The 18191-nt window shown below is 34.1% G+C and overlaps 1 protein-coding gene across 3 annotated transcripts in view; it reads right to left on the reverse strand.

The window, feature by feature from the left end:
• Positions 1 to 3206: 3206 nt before the first annotated feature.
• Positions 3207 to 18191, reverse strand: part of ADAD1 (adenosine deaminase domain containing 1) — a 66840-nt gene continuing 51855 nt past the window's right edge. For 2 of the 3 annotated variants that reach the window (XM_003271346.4, XM_003271347.4), the window contains 3 exons: positions 17299 to 17536; positions 11556 to 11685; positions 3215 to 3373 (listed from right to left, as the gene is read on the reverse strand). In XM_003271346.4, coding sequence (XP_003271394.1) covers positions 3260 to 3373; positions 11556 to 11685; positions 17299 to 17536 — 482 coding nt within the window. In that variant the 3' untranslated portion in view covers positions 3215 to 3259. Of the gene's footprint in view, positions 3374 to 11555; positions 11686 to 17298; positions 17537 to 18191 lie in introns of all 3 variants that reach the window. The other variant, XM_003271348.3, reaches the window with a different exon arrangement.

Genomic DNA, 18191 nt, shown 5'->3' on the forward strand with positions numbered 1-18191 from the left:
CAGGCATGAGCCACCTTGCCTGGCAGAAATCTCCGTAATCTTTAAACATTTAAAACATCCTAACCATATTATTCTTGTCACCAAACTGCTAGGAAGAATAGAATGCAGACATTGCCTACAACTTCTCATCTTCCATTCATTCCTTAATGATGGCCAATCTCAATTCTGATACTACTTTTTATTATTATTCTGCAGGGTGGTATTTTTCAAAGTGTGGACAAAGTACCACCTGTATCAAATCACCTGTAATAACTTGTCAAAATGCAGATTTGGGTACTTTCCCCTGATTTGCTCAGACTATCTTGGAGTGGTGCTTCTCCTGAGCAACCAGGTTTGGGAACTGCTGTTTTAGACACCAGTGAACTCATGGTTGCCAAATCCAAAGTTATTTTCGTAGTTGTCATTTTCCTTGACCCCTCTGCAGCACTTGAGAATGCTTATTTTATTCTCTTTGTGCTATCCTCACTCTCCACTTACCTGTCAAAGAACTCCATGTTTCCTTATTTTTCCAAATCCAATATATGGGTGTTCCTTGAGGTTCTAGCCCTAATCCTCTTTGTATACGCCCTGAAGAGGCAAACATCTTTTCTCACAACTTCAATAATTACCGTTAATTATCTGCATAATATTTGCAAACGACTGATTTCCCAACCTTTTACCAAAGGTCCAAAACTTCCTTAAGGTGTCTGTTACCATATTTCTTATTGCTATCTATCTCCAATTAACCATCTTATTACCATCTTAAAAATGTCAGAACTTCAAATCTTTTCAGCCAAATCATATTCCATTCTTGACTTCTCTACTTGTAGCAATGGTACCTCCAGTCACCCAGCTCAAAGTCATGGAGTCACCTTTGTCTAGTCCATCTCCTTTATTTCATATATTCTGTTTTCATTGCCTAGCATCCCATCATTACTTGAATTTATCTTCTTTATAAATGGTAACAACCCTAGTTTGGGTCATCATTATGTATTACGTAGGCTATTATCATGGCCTCCTAAATTTCCAGTCTTCTCTAATCTTGAACACAGTTCATCTCTAATCTTTATTATTTCCAAATACAATGCATTTTCTCTCCCATTTCAGCCTACCAAATTTTACCCATTCTTCAATGCTTGCCTTAGATCACCTTAGAGCTAAAAGGGGGCTTAAACTTAGATACAAGCAATTTAGTGGTTTCTGAACAATTTTAAAAGTGGAAGTTTAGAAGTCTGAATTTAGAAGTTTGGTTTTCTTCAAGCAAACTATCTTGCAGACCTTCAATACATAACATAAGAGAGATGAAAAGCACTGCTGTTTTTGATGAAGGGCAGCCTGGAGCCCTTCCCACAATGCCTTTATCCCTGAACAAAGAATGAAAATCATTAGTCTAAACTTCATCCTTGCAAAGATAAAGAACTGAAGAGAGATTAAATGATTTACAGTAGTCTCAGCCATAAAAGCAAATGTTGGGCTTCACGTCCATTTCCTGACCTTTCTACTAAATGACTGCCTTCTACTCCATGCCATCTCCTTTATCCTTTATGAAGTCTCTCTTGATATCCCTTATCTAGACAAAATCCTTCCTTTCTCTAAACCAAAACACCACATATAATTGAATGCATATAGTATATAGAGACAGCGACTACATGTTGAATAAATGAGTGGTACTTAGTAGATTTTGTCTATAAAGCAGTTGGGCATTTTTATCTTCCCCTTAAAACCGCAAATTTCTTGAGGAACTAAATTGTCTTTTACTGGTCCTCATGACAGTGCTTAACTCTGGGCTTTTTACTAATGAGGCAGAACTTTCAGACACAAATAAAAGTACTCAGTGCTTTCCCACATTTTATAAGTGTCAGCTAAAAGCAAAATACTTATGAATGGAAAAGCCAAGAGAAGGTGAAAGATCTTGTATTTTCAAAGGCAAATTTACTATCAAGGAGAAGTGAAATAATAGAAGGCTGAACATTTGCTAAAAGAAACAGCCCTGCAAAGAAAATAAAAATATTTAAGAGGGAAATAGCAGTTGCAGAAATAAGCAATAAATACTATGCAACTAATTGAAATGGAATTTATTAATATGGTGTTTATTTTAATCCACATGAAACTGCCCATATTTTGATCCTTTTTAATCCACCAATAAGGCAACTTCACATGATTCAACCTAGTATCAGTAGAGTTTAGATTACTGAAAGATGTCTTTCCAGCATGACTTCACTGCTCATTAACTAAATTCTACCATACTTTCAGAACAGACAAAAAACCAAAACAATTTATATAAACCTCATCTGTGATTATAATAGTTGATGTGGGGTAGGTGTGAGATTTATAAGTTTAGTAAAGATCTAAAGTAAGGGGGACAAACTCTGAGAACCAATCATGTTTAATATATCTGTGATTGTAAACCAAGGAATAGGATGTAGAAGCTAAGTATAGGACAAACAATTTCACTAAAGATACTTATCCTAACTCAAAAGTAAGTAAACTTTCCCTTTTTTCTTTCTAATCACTGTATAAACACATACGGATATAAAGCTTAAGCAGTCTTTTACTGACTTCTAAATTAGAAATCCCTGTTAATCTAAATTATAAATAATTAAATCACATTTGGTACAGATATATCTTGTAGAACAGTTGAAAATGGGCAATCTTATTTAATGCACATATGATAATCCTCTATTAATAGAATAACTACTTTATCAAACTATTCCTTAACATGGTTAATATTTTTCTACATTTATATGTGCAGTTTGCATTCATGAACTCCTTTAACATGAGAGCTGATGTTTTAGGTATTGTTTCTTTACTAACACCTAGCATGGTGACTGGCAAATATTAGGCAGTCAAATGTTTGTTGAATTCATCAATGAGTACAAATCATTATTTTCATTCATTTAATTTTTAAAAAACTGAGTGAGATGCCAGGATACAATGTTGAATATGGTAGCCATATGGACAGCTTTAAAGCAAAAACTTAAAAGGAAATCTCTATTAAACTACAAAAAGGAAAATGGCTTTACAATATCTGTCAAAATAAATACAAAATGGCTACATATTCAAACAGGTAAGTCCTTTTCTGAGAAAATGAAAAAGTAAAAAGCTCTAATGTTTCAATGTAATTTGGCAGGAATATTTAGAAATTTTCAGCAATCACTGCACATTGCTGTTAAGACTCTGATTCTGAAAGTTGAAAACCACCAATATTTTAAAAACAGTTTTACTAGTCAAAACACACCAAACAATACAAGATTTTTAATGTGATAATGGATTGCCTATTTCACATGTTAAATTGCTCTATGCAGGGAGATTTCACAATCCAGGGTCCATAGCCATGTTGTTGTAAGTAGGATTTCAACTTACATTTAGCTTCTTGATAGGAGGCAGACATACACTAGAGAAGAAAGAAAAAATGAATTATAGAAAACAAGCAGCATTTGATTTCTGAAAAGTAGCCCCAATACTGTTTCTTTAGCTTGAAATTTTAAAAAGTTAATGAAAGTCTTTTTTAATTCCTATATTTTAATATTTTTGAAGCTAAAAAATTTCCTTCCCAACACTCCTAAAGAGCAATTATTCTCTCTTTTTTTTTTTTTCCGAAGAGCCAAGGTCTTGTTCTGTCATGCAGGCTGGAGTATGGTGGCACGATCACTGAATTCCTGGGCTCAAGCCATCTTCCAGCCTCAGCCTCCTGAGCAGCTAGGACTACAGGCATGCACCATCATGCCCTGCTATTTTTTATTTTATTTTTTGTAGAGACAAGGTCTTGCATGTTGCCCAGGCTGGTCTTGAACTCCTGGCCTCAAGCGGTCCTCCCACCTTGGCCTCCGAAAGCTCTGGTAGTATAGGCATGAGTCACCACACCTGGCCAGTTTTTTTTCTTCTTCTTTTTTTTTAACATTTTAAATTAAAAGATTAATCATACTAATTGCAGAAAATTTGAAAAACAGACAAAATATAAAGAAGGAAATAAAAATTATTGGTAATCATAAAACTTCCTGGTGGCAGATAAAACTAATGGTGGTAGATAGCCACCATTAATATTTTGGCGAATTTTCTTTTTTTATAAATGAAAATATAAATGAACTTTTAACAAGCTGGTTTTATTGAGAGACAATTTACATACCATGAAATTCATCCATTGTTAAGTGTACTGTTTGGTGTTTTTTAATGAATTCATAGAGGCATGTAAATATCAGCATAGTTCAGTTGTGAAACAAATCCCTCACCTCTAGAAAGTTCCACTATACTCACCTGCAGTCCTGGTGCCAGTACCAGTCCTAAACCCAGACAACCATGAATCTACTTGCTGTCTCTAGAGTTTTGCTTTTTCTAAAAAATTCATATAAATTAACTAACACAATAAGGATCCTGTTGTGTCAGGCTTCTTTCAGTTCATTTAGGTTGTTTCATGTATCAGTAGCTTGTTTCTTTTTATTGCTGATTAATATTCCATTGTAGGGGTACGACACATTTTATGTATTCACCAGCTGATTAACATTTGAATTGCTTCTAGTTTTTGGCTTTTCTGAATAATGCTATTATAAACATGCATGTAAATACCAGTGGAATTGCTAATTACACATTTACCATCTTAAGAAAATGTCAAACTATTTTCCAAAGTGGCATTTTCTCATAGTCTATAGTTTGTATTTTCATTTTCTTAATGATGAATTTTGAAAAGCAAGTATTTTATTTTGGAGTCAAATGATCAATTTCTTTTTGGGTTATACTTTTGGTATCATATCTAAGAAATCTTTCCCTAATAATGTAAATATTTTCTAATTTATATTTAATAATGTAAATATTTTCTCATATTTTATTTGAAAGTTTTATAGTTTTAGCTCTTACAGTTAGATCTAAAGTCCACTTTCAGTTAATTTTTGTGTATGACTGACATAAAGATCTAAGTTAATTTTTTGTTTTACCCACACATATTCCACCATTTTAGCACTATTTGTTGAAAAAATGATTCTCCCACAGAATTGGCACTTTTGTACAAAAGCAATTGATCATATGTGTATAGGTTTCTGTTCCATTGATCTATATTTCCATTATTATATCAATACATTGTCTTAATTACTATAGCCTTATTGTAAGTTTTGAAAGTAGGTTAAGTTTTCCAACTTTCTTGTTTTTCAAAATTCTTTTGGCTCTTAAATGGCCTTTGGATTGAGCTGAGCGCGGTGGCTTCCACCTGTAATCCCGGCAGTTTGGTGAGTGGAGCACTTGAGGTCAGAAGTTCAAGACCAGCCTGGCCAATATGGTGAAACCCCATCTCTACTAAAAATACAAAAAATTAGCTGAGCATGGTAGCGGGTGCCTGTAATGCCAGCTACTTGGGAGGTTGAGGCAGGAGAATCACTTGAATCCAGAAGGCAGAGGTTGCAGTGAGCTGAGATCATGCCATCACACTCCAGCCTGGGTGACAGAGCAAGACTCCGCCTCAAAAAAAAAAAAAAAAAAAGTCCTTTGGATTTCCATATCAATTTCACAATCAGCTTGTCAATTTCTACACAAAACCCTGCTGGAACTTTAATTTTGCATTGAAAGTATAAATTAATTTGGAGAGAAGTGACATCCTAACAATACTGTTTTCCAATGCATTATGATGGTACATCTCTCCATTTACTTAGGTCTCCTTCAATTTCTCTCATCTATGTTTCATCATTTCCAGTGTACAGGTCTTGCATTTCTTTTGTTAAATTTATTCCTCTGTGTTTACACACGAACACACACACACACACACATAAATGTACACGTTTGGTGCTATTGTGGATGAAGCTGTTTTCTCAATTTTTTGAGCATTCATTCCTAGTATATAAACAATTTATTTTTCTATATTGCTCTCATATCTTGTGACCTTGCTAAAGTCACATATGATCCAGTTGTTTGTTTTTGGTAGTTGCCAAAGAATATTTTACCTACAAGATGATACAATTTAGGAATAAAAAAATTTCTTCATCCTTTACAGTATAGGTACCTTTTAATCTCTTTTTCTTGCCTTGCTGCACTGGCTAGGACCTAGAGAACAGTGTTGAATACAAGTGCTGAGAGCACACATTCTCTCCTTCTTCCCCAATCTTGAGTAGGGAAAGGAGTTATTCAGTCTTTTCGCCATTAAGCAGAATGTCAATGGTAGGCTCTTCATTGATGCCCTTTATGAAGGTGAGGAAGTTCACTTCTATCCCTTGTTTGTTCAGTGCTTTTATTGTGAATGGGTGCTGGACTTTGTCAAATGCATTTTGTACGTCTTTTGAGATAATTATACAAATTTTAAACTTGAATTTATTCATATGGTGTGTTACATAAAATAATTTTCTGATCTCAAATCAACCTTGCATTCCTGATATAAACCTTCTTGGTTGTGGAGTATAATCCTTTTTGAATGTTGCTGGATTTGGTTTGTCAATATCTTGCTAAGGATTTTCACATTTATTTTCATAAGAGAGATTGGTTTGTAGTTTTCATTTCTTGTAATGTTTTCTTGCCCACTTTTGGTACCAGGGTAACACTGGACTTGTAAAATGAGTAGAGAAGTGTTTTCTCCTCCATTTTCTGAAAGAGCTTTTGTAGGATTTGTATCATAGTTTGCTTATATGTTTGACAGAATTCACCAGTGAAGTCATATATGTGTCTGAGATTTTCTTTAGGAAAATAATTAATTAGTAATTCAATTTCTTAAGTTCGATTTGGATATTCTATTTTTGAGTCAGTTTTTATGATTTGTGTCTTTCTAGGAATACGTCCATTTCATCTAACGTGTCTGCTGACAAACAGTTGTTCATAATCCCTTATAATAATTTTAAGCTTCTTAAGGTCTGTAGTGATGACCATTTTTTTTAAATTCCAGATTTTGATAATTTGTTATCTGTTATTTTTTTCTTGGTTAATCTAGCTAAAGGATTACCAAGTTTAACTTTTTAATGAACCAAATTTAGATTTTCTCCTACTATTTTTTTCTATTTTCAATTTCACTGATTTCTATTCTGATTCATTACATTTCATTATTTCCTTCCTTCTACTTACTTTAATTCTGACTTGCTCTTCTTTTTCTGGCTTCTTGAACTGGAAGCTCAAATAACTGATTTTAAAGATTCTTTTCTAATATAAGCATTTAAAGCTACACATTTCTAAGTACTTATGTATATAGTCATTCTTTGGTATCCATGGGGAATTGGTTCCAGGACCCCCTAGAAATACCAAAATCTGCAGATGCTCAAGTCCCTTATATAAAATGGCATGGTATTTGCATACAACCTAGGTACACTCTCTCATATACTTTAAATCATCCCTAGATTATTTATAATACCTAATACAACATAAATTCAATGTAAATAGTTGTTATACTGTATTTTATTTGTATTATTTTTATTTTTGTATTTTTTTTTACTTTTCCTTTTCTCCCCCCAAGTATTTTCGATCCATAGTTGGTTGAATCTGAGGATGCATAACTTATGGATACAAATGGCCACCTGTATTCCATAAATTTTAATATATCACATTTCACTTTCATTTAGTTCAAGATATTTCTTAGTTTTCCTAATAATTTCTTCCTTGAACCATGAGTTATTCAGAGGCAAGTTAACTTCCAAATATATAGCAATTTCTCGTATTTCATTCTCTTCTTGATTTCTAATTTAATTCCACAGTGGTTAGAATATACTTGGCATGATTTTAATCCTTTTAAGATTACTGAGACTTGCTTTATGACCTATGCTGAAGAATGCTCCATGTGGGCTTGAAAAGAACATACATTCTGCTGTTGTGTAGAGTGTTTTCTACAGGTCAGTGAGTTTTGATTGGTTGGTAGTGTTCAAGTATCCTGTATTTTTACTGATTTTCTGTGGAGTTGTTCTATCAATTACTGACAAAGGAGAATTAAAACCAACTACAGTTGCTGAGTTGTCTATTTTACTTTACAATTCTGTCAGATTTTGCTTGTGTATTTTATGGCTTTGTTGTTACACCCACATACACATATCTTTCTGATATATTGACCTTTTTACCACTGTAAGATGTTGCTCTTTGTCTCTAGCAATATTTCTCCTCTTCATGTATATTTAATATTAATATAAACATTCCAACTGTCTTGTTATCATTTACGATAGGTCTTTTTTCATCCTTATAACTTGCGATTTATTTGAGATAGAATTTAAAATGTGTCTGTTGCAGACAGCATATATTTTGAATCAGGCTTTTTTTAACCCAATCTGACAATCTGTCATTTGACTGGAGCAGTTAGTCTACTTTATTGTAATTATTGGTATGGTGAATTTATATCTGCCTTTTTACTATTTATTTCTCACATCTTATGTCTTTTTACAATTTCTCTGCTTTTTCCTTACTGTCCTATAGTTTAAGAAAAATGTTTTACTGAACTATTTTAATCCTTCTGTTGGTATTTTATCAATAGTTTTTCATTTATTTTCTTCATGGTTACATTAGGAATTACAATATATCTCTTTACCTTATATATTGGATTTCAGATTCATACTGGCTTATGGTAAAACAGCAACTTTATTTCAATATAGAGTGATTTCTTACCAAATCCTTTGTTATATTGTCATATATACTGCATCTAAGTTATAAATTCAACAACACAGTGTTGTTTTAAACAACTTTTTAAAAAGAAATAAGAGCAAATATATAGACATGCACGTACACATACTCATAGGTCTCATGTTTATCCACATAATTATCATTTTCAGTATTTATTATTCCTTCCTGTGGATTTGCTATCATCTGGTATAATTTTTTCCAAGCCTCAAGTACTTTCTTTGGAATTCCATTTAGGGAAGTACTGCTAACAACACATTTTCTTAATGTTAGTTTAACCTGTGAATGTTCTTATTTTGCTTTTATTTCTGAAGGATTATTTTCCTGGATATAGAATCCTTGGTTGCCAGGAATTTTCCTTCAGCACCTTGAACCTGCCATTATACTGCCCTTTGGGCCTCCACTGTCTCTTTTATAACAGCTTTGTTAAGATATAATTCACAAGTCACAAAATTTACCCTTTAAAGTGTACAATTCAGCTTTCAGTATATTCAATAATTTGTGCAGCCATCACCATTAATTTTAGATATTCTCCATTATCCTAGAAAGAACTTTGTATCTATTAGCAGTCACTCCTAATTCTTCCCCCTCTAGTGCCTGATAACCACTATTTTCTGTCTCTATGCATTTGCCTGTAATAGACATTTCATATAAATCAAACCATATGATATGGGGCCTATGCATTCTTTCACTTGACATAATATCTTATTGTATCTGGGCTCTCAATTATATTCCATTGTCTATATGCCAGTACCACACTGTCTTGATTACTGTAGTTTTATAGAAAGTTTTGAAATTAAGAACTATGTATTTTGCAACTTTTTTTCTTTTTCAAAATTTTTTGGCTATTTTGGGATGGCCTCCACTGTTGCTAATAAGAAATCAACACATTAAGCCTTTGTAAAACTTCTACCATCTTCTGATCAACTTGTATGTGGAAGAGAATGTACTGAATGTTACAGTCAGCTCTCAAGTATCCCTTGGCTTGTATCTTTGATGGGCTCTCTTGGGTATTCCCTGCACATGAGTGTAGTTTTTCAGTCAGCCAGGAAAATATGAAGAATTTACCTCAGCCCTTTCAGGGCTCTCTCATTTTCCAAATCTCCTTGTTAACTTGCTAGTTGGCCTTCCACTTGCCTCCAACCAGGATGGCAATCTTGGGCCAGCAAAGTTACTGGTTTTCCCCATTCATTTCTTACCAAGTTTGGCATTTAAGCCAACAAAACTGCAAACTTTCATTCCCCTGTCCCAAATCGAGTAAACCTCCTCTGAAAGCAAAGCTTCTGCTTTTGGTGGTAGCCTCATTGGGTCAAAAAACTACAGTTCTTGGCATTGAAACCAGCAGAGAGGAAGAAAATGAGAATGAGAAAAGCCCTGGGTAAGGCCATGTACTCCTGTAATTCTTGCTCAAAGTAATAGCAGTTTTTCTTCTTCTTCTTCTTTTTTTTTTTTTTTTTTTTTTAAAGAGAGATAGGGTCTTGCTCTGTCCCCCAGGCTGAAGTGCAGTTGTGTGATTATAGCTCACAGCAGCCTTGAACTCCTGGGCTCAAGCGATCCTCCCACCTCAGCCTCCCAAGTAGCCAGGACTAGAGCTGTGGGCCACCACATCTGGCTAATAAGAAGAGTTTGTGAGGAATACACACTTTTTAATGTTTTTTCTGCCTTTTGTCAATGTTCAGAGTTATGAAAGGTTGTTTTTGACAATTTTGTCTGGTTTTCTACTTGTTTTTATAGTGATTTACAACTTCTTTATGCCACAAAACCAGAAATAGTCTAGAAAAGCTTTTATACTTAAAAATATGTGATTATGTACACATACACCTGTAATTAATGTAACGGCTTTACAGGCTGTAATTATACAGGTTGAGCATTAAGTTGGTAAAATTGGTAAAATTAAAAGACTTTCATATAATGCTATATCATTATTGGCATTAGGATAGCAAAACAATTTACATTTAATATTTACTAATGGTAACATGGAAGTATGTTCATGTCAGCCAGGCACGGTGGCTCAAGCCTGTAATCCCAGAACTCTGGGAGGCCGAAGCTGGTGGATCACCTGATGTGAGGAGTTCGAGACCAGCCTGGCCAACATGGCAAACCCCCGTCTCTACTGAAAGTACAAAAATTAGCCGGGCATGGTGGTGTGCACCTATAATCTCAGCTACTCAGGAGGCTGAGGCAGGAGAATTGCTTGAACCCAGGAGGCAGAAGTTGCAGTGAGCCGAGCTCGTGCCATTGCACTCTAGCCTGGACAACAGAGTGAGACTCCATCTCAAAAAAAAAAAGGATGTTCATGTCATATCACATAGGAAGAAAAAGTGGATTAAAACATACCATACCCAATATGGTCTTATTTTTAAACAGACACATACACAAATCCACATATATGAGAAGGAACTGAAATAACATGCTCACATTAAAAGACTGAGTATTAACTTTGAATAGTAAGTGGAATTACAAGTATTAATAATATTTTTTCTGTATTTTTAAAACTTTTTCAAATTTTTGACTTAAACTTACATTATGTTTATGTAAAATATATTTTGGAAGAGAGAAAAAGGCTATGTACCTTACCTACTAAATCAGGTTCAAATCAGATGCTGAAATTAAAGTTTGTTTCACAACTTTAAAATAGAAAAATTCATATATCTTAAATAATGTATTCTTTTAGAATACTTAACATTCTATAGTTAGTACAATTAATACCATACACAGAATAAATTTTATTAACATTTTGTTTCTCTGGTATGACATAGCGGGTTTTTGAGTGCTATGTAACTTACACTGTCAAAATAAGTATATACCATACTAAAATGGCTACTTTAAATGGCAATACTTATTTACATATCTAATATCTGACATGTTCATTTAAAAATCAATTTTACCATTACCTGGTAATATCTTATATTCAGGAAGTATTCAACAAACTTTTGCTAAGGAGAATCATTTTAAAATGACCACATTAATGTCTTAAATTTTATTCCTATGATAACTTTATTCCTTTAAGGACTTACCTTGGCTGCATGATATGTACCAGCTTCAAGTAATTCTTTTTTAGCTTCTTTGGCAAGCAGGTTAAACCGACTTAACATTGCAGCCTTACAAAGCCGACTTGCCATTGACATACCACTTTTAAATGGGGAACTAAGCAGAGAGAAACAAAATTTTTAAAATTTATTTTTCAGTAATTTATGTTGGCAATTGTATGGATTAAAATCAACATGGATCTACAAAATATTTCTTGATTATTTGCAATATACATAGTGTTTTTTTTACATAAGAGGCATTCTTAATATTTACTTTCTGAAGTAAATTTCTTAAATTACATTTTAAATTATTTAGTATTGCATCAAAAATTACTGCAGAAGATTGACCTTGGAACATTTCTATTGTATGAAGCAAAATTAATCTATGATGATACAAATTAAACAGTGGTTGTATGAGGGATTCACTGGAAGTGGGTATGGAAATACTTGCTGCATTTTGACTAGAGTGATGGTTACATAGGCATACAAATATATCAAAATTAATGAAATTGTATAATCTATTTTGTGTTTCACTGCAAGAAGTTTTGGCTCAGTAAAAGCGTAACATATACACATAACCTATTTCACAACCCTTTGTGTATGTGTATATTATGTGCATGTAGATGTGTAATTTGGGTTTCTAATGAAAGTGGGTCCCTAGATCATGAACCTTTTTGCTACTGTAACTTTTCCCCTTTATTGTATCTTCTCATTAGTTGTTCTTAGGATAGATAACAAAAACAGTCAAAATCCTTCATTCCTCCTAGTTTCCAGTTATTTGCAATGTGACTTTTCAGATCTTCACATTAATAGTCATGGCTGATTTTCCCTTCCCTTGAATTTTACTAGGCTTGTGATTTGTTTTAGCAAACAGAATAGACAGTGTGATAATTCTGAATCTAGGCCTGGAGATACCTTGTGTTCTTATTTTCTTGGCACTGGTGCCTCTCCCATGTGACCCTGCTAGGACTAGCCTATTAGAGGGTAAGTGAATACAGGCTAAGATCAGCTCACCTGACCTTTAGTTGACCAACAGTTGACCCCAGATGTGTGGGAAAGCCCAAGAAAATCCAGAAAAACCATTCAGCTGACTCAAGTACTTCCAAGTAGTAATAATAAATAGTTGTTTTAAACAACGAAGTTTTGAGGTAGTTTATACATAGCAATAGTTAACATACACTCATGTGTACAAAATCTATTGATTTCTACATATTAATTTTCCACCATGACATTTTTGTTGCAGTGGTTTTGATAATTTTCTTGATTTTTGGATATAAATACCATCTTCAAAGAGTGATAATTGTAACTCCTTCTTTCCAATATTTTCTCTCTCCCATTTCCCTTGTCTAAATGTATTTATGCCTCCAGTAAAATGTTGAGTAACGGCAATAACAGTAAATAATGTCTTGCTCTGAATGTTAGTGGGAATGCCTCTGACATTTTATCAATCATGATATTTTTTGACTAATAAAGATATACTTTATCCTGTAAAAAAAACTACCTAGCTATTCCTTTTTATTATCTTAATCTAGAATAGTTGTAGAGCTAAATTATTTATACACCTTCTTAGAATTTATAGAGATAAACATATGGTATTTTCCCTAGATTAATTAATATGACACATTAGTAAGAGTTTCTAGTCTGGTATTATTTCTATTACGTTACTATCTTAGTATTCCTAGAAAAAATGCCAGTTGGTGTTACTGTATAAAATATATTATTGTAATGTGCTGTTAAATTCTGCTCCCCGACCTTTTATATAGCAATTTTTCTTGGATATAGATGTTTGGTCTGTAATTTTGTGTGGTGGAGAGGAGGAGTAGCAATTTTTTTTGTAAACTTTTTAAGTTCAGGGGTACTTTGTATAGACAAATGTGTGTCATGGGGGTTTGTTGTACAGACTATTTCATCACCCAGGTATTAAGCCTAGTATGCATTAGTTATTTTTCCTGATCGTCTCCCTCCTCTCACTCTCCACCATCTGAAGGGCCTCACTGTGTGTTGTTCCCCTCTATGTGTCCATGTGTTCTCATCATTTAGCTCCTACTTACAAGACAGAACGTGTGGGATTTGGTTTTCTGTTCCTGTGTTCATTTGCTAAGGATAGTGGCCTCTAGCTCCATCCATGGCCCTGCAGAGGACATGATCTCATTCTTTTTTATGTCTGCATAGTATTCCATGATGTACATGTACCACATTTTCTTTATCCAGTCCATCATTGATGGACATTTGGAATGATTCCGTGTCTTCGCTATTGTGAGCCGTGCTGCAATGAGCATATGTGTGCAACTGTCTTTATAACAGAACGATTTATATTCCTTTGGGTATATACCCAGTAATGGGACTGTTGGGTCAAATGGTATTTCCACCCTCAGGTCTTTGAAGAATTGCCACACTGTCTTCCACAACGGTTGAACTAATTGACACTTCCACCAATAGTGTACATGTGTTCCTTTCTCTCCACAACCTCACCAGCATCTGTTTTTTGACTTTTTGATAATAGCCATTCTGATTGGTGTGAGACAGTATCTCATTGTGGCTTTGATTAGCAATTTTAAAAAATCAGATTTAAGTATCAATCATATACTTGTTTCATAAAAGTATTTGGATGCTTTCCATCTTTTTGGATAGCACTGGAATTATCTGCTTTTTAAAGGTTTAGAAAAAAACCCTCTGGACTACCTCAGAATGGTACTTTGAGGAACAGTTAAGGTGCCTTCTTGGTAACTTTCTCATGAAAATAACGTTTATTGGTGGCTCATGCCTGTAATCCCAGCACTTTGGGAGGCCAAGGCAGGCGGATCATGAGGTCAGGAGATAGAGGCCATCCTGGCTAACGTGGTGAAACCCCCTCTCTACTAAAAATACAAAAATTAGCCGGGTGCGGTGGCGGGCGCCTGTAGTCTCAGCTACTTGGGAGGCTGAGGCAGGAGAATGGCGTGAACCTGGGAGATGGAGCTTGCAGTAAGCCGAGATCGCGCCACTGCACTCCAGCCTGGGTGACAGAGCGAGACTCCGTCTCAAAAAAAAAAAAAAAAAAGAAAATAACGTTTATATTTTTCCTCCTTCTATATATAAGTTTTGCAAATAATGTTTTCCTAGAAATTTATCCATTTCATTCACGTTTTAAATTATATTTGTGTAGTTACCTAAAATAGCTTATGATCCTCTTAATTTTCTCTATTTGTAATTGCATCCTTATCTATTATTTTATATGAGATTGGTGATTTTTCTTATCAGCATTTTATAAGTAATTCTGACCTTTTTTGTTTTTTAAAGCTCTTTTCTTTATATTTCTAATTTATTTCTATCATTTATTGTTATATGCATTTAAGGCTCTGACTTTTCTATTCAGCTTTGTTTAACCTGTATAACCGACAAGTTCTGATATGTGATATTTTCAATATCCCTATTTTCTAAATATTCTGCAGTTTCAGTTTATATTTCCCCTTTGAACTAGGAGTCAGAATTTTTCCAGTAAAAGCAGTTCCTAGTATTCTGGTTTGTTATTCAGTTTTATCTCATCATAATCAGAGAATATGTCTACATTGCTTCTACTTTTTGGAATTTGTTATTTTCTTTGTCGTTTAACACATGGTCAGCTTTTTGTTAGTGTCCTATAGTTTCTTGAGGACTAGGTACATTTTATATTTTTATGATGCAGAGTTTAAAGTAATGAAATCTACCTTATTGCTATTTAAAATGGCTATATCTTTGTTTACTGTTTTGTCCACCTGATCTACCATGAACTGAAAGAGGTGAATTGTTGTCTCTACTAGTAGTGTGTTTCTAGTTTTCCTTTCCTCTTGTCATCTATAATTTCTGCTTTGTGAATGTGGCTATGTCACTTTCTGCATAAACATTCTTAACTGTTCTGTCTTCCATATTAATTATACTGTTTATATTGCTAAGGTTTTTTTTTGGTCTTATTGTAATGCTTTGAGACTGAATTATACCTTGTCTAATATTTAGACTACATATTCTGGCTTTTTTTTTTTTTTTTTTTAAAGATGGAGTCTCGCTTTGTTGCTCAGGCTGGAGTGCAATGGTGCAATCTCAGCTCACTGCAACCTCTGCCTCCTGGTTTCAAGTGATTCTCCCTGTCTCAGCATCCCAAGTAGCTGGGATTACAGGCACCTGCCACCATGCCCAGCTAATCTTTTGTATTTTTAGTAGAGATGGGGTTTGGCCATATTGGTCAGGCTGGTCTCAAACTCCTGACCTCAGATGATCTGCCTGCCTCGGCCTCCCAAAGTCTTGGGGTTATAGGCATGAGCCACTGCACCCGACCTCTGCTTTCTTTTTATTTGTAATTACTTGGCAAGTATTTGGCCGTAAAAAATGTTAAGCTCACACACTTAATTTCATCTTTGTTATGCCATTATTTTATGTTTTTAGTAAATAATTTTTTGATGTCTTTCATAGAAGACCTGTTTGTATGTTTAGTTGAGTCTGTTTTTAATAGTAAAGCACTTGTTTATGCTGGCCTAAGTCATTTGATAATAGTATAATTCATCCAAGTTAAAATATCAGTGTTATGCTTAACTGAGTTCATACTAAGAAACGTTTATGGGTTTGTCTTTTTTTTTTTCTTTTTTCTTCCTTTTTGAGATAGGGTCTCACTCTGTTGCCCAGGCTGGAGTGCAGTGATGCAGTCATAGCTCACTGCAGCCTCAAACTCCTAGGTTCAAGTGATCCTCCTGTCTCTGCCTCCCACACAGCTGGAACTCCAGGTATGCACTCCCACTCCTGGTTAATACTTTTTATTTTTTATACAAAAGACTGGGTCTCTCACTATGTTTCCCAGATTGGTCTTGAACTCTTGGCTTCAAGCCATGCTCCTGCCTCAGCCTCCCAAACTGCTAGGATTACAGGTATGAGCCTCCTTGACTGCTAAGAAACATTTGTATGTGGTCTTCATTTAAATTTGTCCTTCACAAAGAAAGCAATTTTAAGCATTTAAATTTTTAACATTATTCACTGCCTCATTACAAATGTATGTTCACACTAAAAGAACAGTTTTACTTTTACTTAATAATCAATGGCAGAGACATTATGAAGAAATGTCTAGAAGGCACAGAGCATCATAGTTAAGAACAAGGGCTTTGAAAATAAAATGTCTGGGTTAGAATCCAAGCTGTATCATTAACTACTTGGGTAACCTTAGGCAAGATATTTAACCTAGCTTGAGTCTCAGAAACTGTAAAAAATAAATAAATAAATAAAATCACTCAACCTACAGGGTTATTATAAGAAGACAGTATAACACAGTACCATAGTTCTTACACATAAGGGAACATAAGTAATATTTGGAAGAGCATATAAAAATATAATTCCTGAGCCCCAGATCCAAAGTCAGATTCAGTAGAAGAAATTGAATTTCTAAAAAAATTTACATGATTCTAATACTAATGGTATGAAATTACAGTTGGAGAAATGTAGGTTATGGAGCCAGATTCCTTGGGTTTGAATGGTGACTCTGCCATTTAGTATGTAATTTCAGTAAGCTATATAACTTCTCCACGTCTGTCTTCTCATCAGAAAAAAAATTTAAAATTTAAAAATTTTTAAAATTAGTACAATGCCTGCAACATAGTCACACTCGACTAATGATAATAAATATTGTTCCGAGTTCAATAAATGGTATCCAAAAGAGTTAGAATAAAAACTGAAATAAAATGTCTTCTTTTGCTTAAGTAATATATGGTTTAAAGAAATTAGTAATTTTAACCTTTCAGTGATCTTCCCACTCAGGCCATCCACAATCTCCAAAGAAACATCTCCTTGTGCCCAATTCAGACTCAGAAATTTATATTCCAAGTTCATTTGAAGTGGATAAGCAGAAGGTACTAAACTAATATGAGGTCTGTTGACTAAGTAAAACATTGGAAGTTTTGAAGTGAGTGCATCATCAACACGTTGCTTTATAGCGATTTCTAAGCCTCTGGTATCACTGCAATTCCCATCACCTAGAAAGCAAAAACAAAACACTGAAGTTCAATATTAAAAGACCATTCCAAAATAAAATAAATGAAATGATTGGAAATCGTCTAAAGCCCATTTCTCTATCCTTTATCTTTCAACCTTCCCTTTCCTAGTTCTACTCTCTTAGCATCTACTCCATATTCTTAATCAGAACCAGAACAAGGTAATAACATATTTTCCATTTTAAAAAAGACTGACACAGAAAAGAATGAAAAGTCCCTCTACTGAATATTAGCAAAGAGTCACAGCTTTTCAGAAACTGGTACTTTAGTAACTGACTCAGAAAGAAATCTGGTACATCCAGATTTGTCGACTGCATTGTATGCTGATTTCTTGCAAGCGCAGTTGACAAATCTGGATGAGAAATAATTGGTGAAAGTGAGTTACTTTCAAACATCTAAGGGCCACAAATTATAACTTTTCCAATACCACGATGCTTCAATTTCACAATGCAAAATAATTTAAAGAATGACCATTTCTGGTTAAAACTGTGCCAATACCAAAAGCTTTGAATTCTCAGTTATAAATATTGAAGGAGAGATCTCAAAAAGATGCAATGTTAACACTAAAAAACAGTGAGCTGCATCAAACTTAAAACAGAAGTTAGGAAGCAGTCACTCTTATTTAAAAAACAGTAAT

Source organism: Nomascus leucogenys, chromosome 7b, assembly GCF_006542625.1.
Source record: "Nomascus leucogenys isolate Asia chromosome 7b, Asia_NLE_v1, whole genome shotgun sequence".
Lineage (NCBI taxonomy): Eukaryota > Metazoa > Chordata > Mammalia > Primates > Hylobatidae > Nomascus > Nomascus leucogenys.